Source organism: Charadrius vociferus, unplaced genomic scaffold, assembly GCF_000708025.1.
Source record: "Charadrius vociferus isolate BGI_N301 unplaced genomic scaffold, ASM70802v2 scaffold727, whole genome shotgun sequence".
NCBI lineage: Eukaryota > Metazoa > Chordata > Aves > Charadriiformes > Charadriidae > Charadrius > Charadrius vociferus.
This window is the reverse complement of record NW_009649472.1, coordinates 37,078-38,615: the sequence shown is the minus strand read 5'-3', so window position 1 is coordinate 38,615 and position 1,538 is coordinate 37,078. Positions and strand designations below refer to the sequence as shown.

Below are 1,538 nucleotides of genomic sequence, written 5' to 3'. Positions count from 1 at the left end.
TTCGCCCCCCCCCAGATAGGTCTGACTCCCTCTAATGCGCCTGAGCCCCTTTGCGCCCCACTGATCTGAGCCACCCTGTGGGTCTAAGCGCCCCCCCCCCGCAGGGTCTGTGCCCCTCTTGTCGCCATTGGCTTGAGCATCCGAGACCCCCCCATTGTGCATCTGACACCCCCACAGTCATAGTGGGTTTGATCTCCAGGGTGGGCATCACGTTTGGGGCCCGACAGTGCCCCATGGGGACATTGCGACCCCCCCGGGGCTGTGCATCACCCCCGTGGCACTTGGGGACTGTGGTGCTGCTGTGGGCACCAGGAGATCCCGGTGGGCGAGGAGAAGTGTGGCAGGGAGGAAGGTCAGGGTCAGGGAAGGCTTTGGGAGCTGTGCCCTGAGTTGAGCTGAGGTCACCCCACCAGCAAGGGGTGACACGGGAGCCACGCGGCAAGGACAGGGTTAAGGACAGGGTCATCCGAGGTGACCTTGCTTTTCAAGAGACTGGCTGTGGCCGAAAGCACCTGCTGGCGATCAGCTTTTCTCTCCCCCCCCTCCACTTTGCAGTTCACATCCAGACCTCACGGGCTCTCATGGTGATTTCTCTTCTCCTGGGCTTTTTCGGCATCATTGTGAGCGTGGTGGGCATGAAATGCACCAAAGTTGGTGAAGACGATCCTGTGACCAAGAGCCGCATCGCTGTTGCTGGTGGTGTCCTCTTCGTCCTCTCCGGTAAGGCAGCTCCAGCCCTTGCACCTCTCCGATGTAGAAGACCTCAAACACCTTTTAAAAGCTGTTTGATGGAAGAAGCCAGTGAGGAGCTGGTTTGGTGATTGGTTGGGTATTGCTGATGTTCAAGGTTTCATGTCTAGTTGAAGATGTTCCCGCTCATTGCAGGGGAGTTGGACTAGATGACCTTTAAAGGTCCCTTCCAACCCAAACCATTCTATGATTCTACGTCCAGGTCTGTGCACGTTGGCCGCCGTGTCCTTGTATGCAACCCAGGTGACCTACGAGTTCTTCAGAGAGAGCACTGTCCCCATCAACGCCAGGTAAGAACGCGCCTCGTGGGGTGCTCTTCAGCTGAATCCCAGCTCGTCCATGCGCTTCCCACCAGACCGTCCCTTGCCGGTTATGGCGACGCGGGAGGTTGAAGGCAGATGTGCCACATGGGATGGGACTTGTCCCACCTCAGCTGCCACGTTGCAGAAGATCTGCCCGATGCTAAAGCTGTAGTCCGTACCACGGGTGACTTTGGGCTGGGACAGAGCAAGGGTGCTCCCATGGAGGTTCAGCCCAAGGGAGGGTCAAAGCACAGGCGAACCCGGTAGTTGGATCCGGCCGAGGCGAATGATGAGGAATGCCAAGAGAAGAACCAGCGTCTGCCTCGACGTTGCCCGTAGCCTCGTCAAGGCTTCGAGCACCCTTGTGCCCATGGGGTCCTTGTCTCGATTTGCACCTCTGCCTTTTCTGCCCTCCCCTCCCTGATGCCCCTCCTCTGTTTATCACCGCAGGTACGAATTCGGCTCAGCTCTCTTCATCGGCTGGGG

General features: G+C 58.5%; 1 protein-coding gene across 1 annotated transcript in view; it reads left to right on the top strand.

The window, feature by feature from the left end:
• Nucleotides 1-1,538, top strand: part of CLDN19 (claudin 19) — a 4,862-nt gene that overhangs the window by 2,322 nt on the left and 1,002 nt on the right. Inside the window, exons 2-4 of the mRNA XM_009889843.1 lie at nt 556-720; nt 953-1,040; nt 1,503-1,531. Of these exons, the coding sequence (XP_009888145.1) occupies nt 556-720; nt 953-1,040; nt 1,503-1,531 (282 nt within the window). The remainder of the gene's footprint in view (nt 1-555; nt 721-952; nt 1,041-1,502; nt 1,532-1,538) is intronic.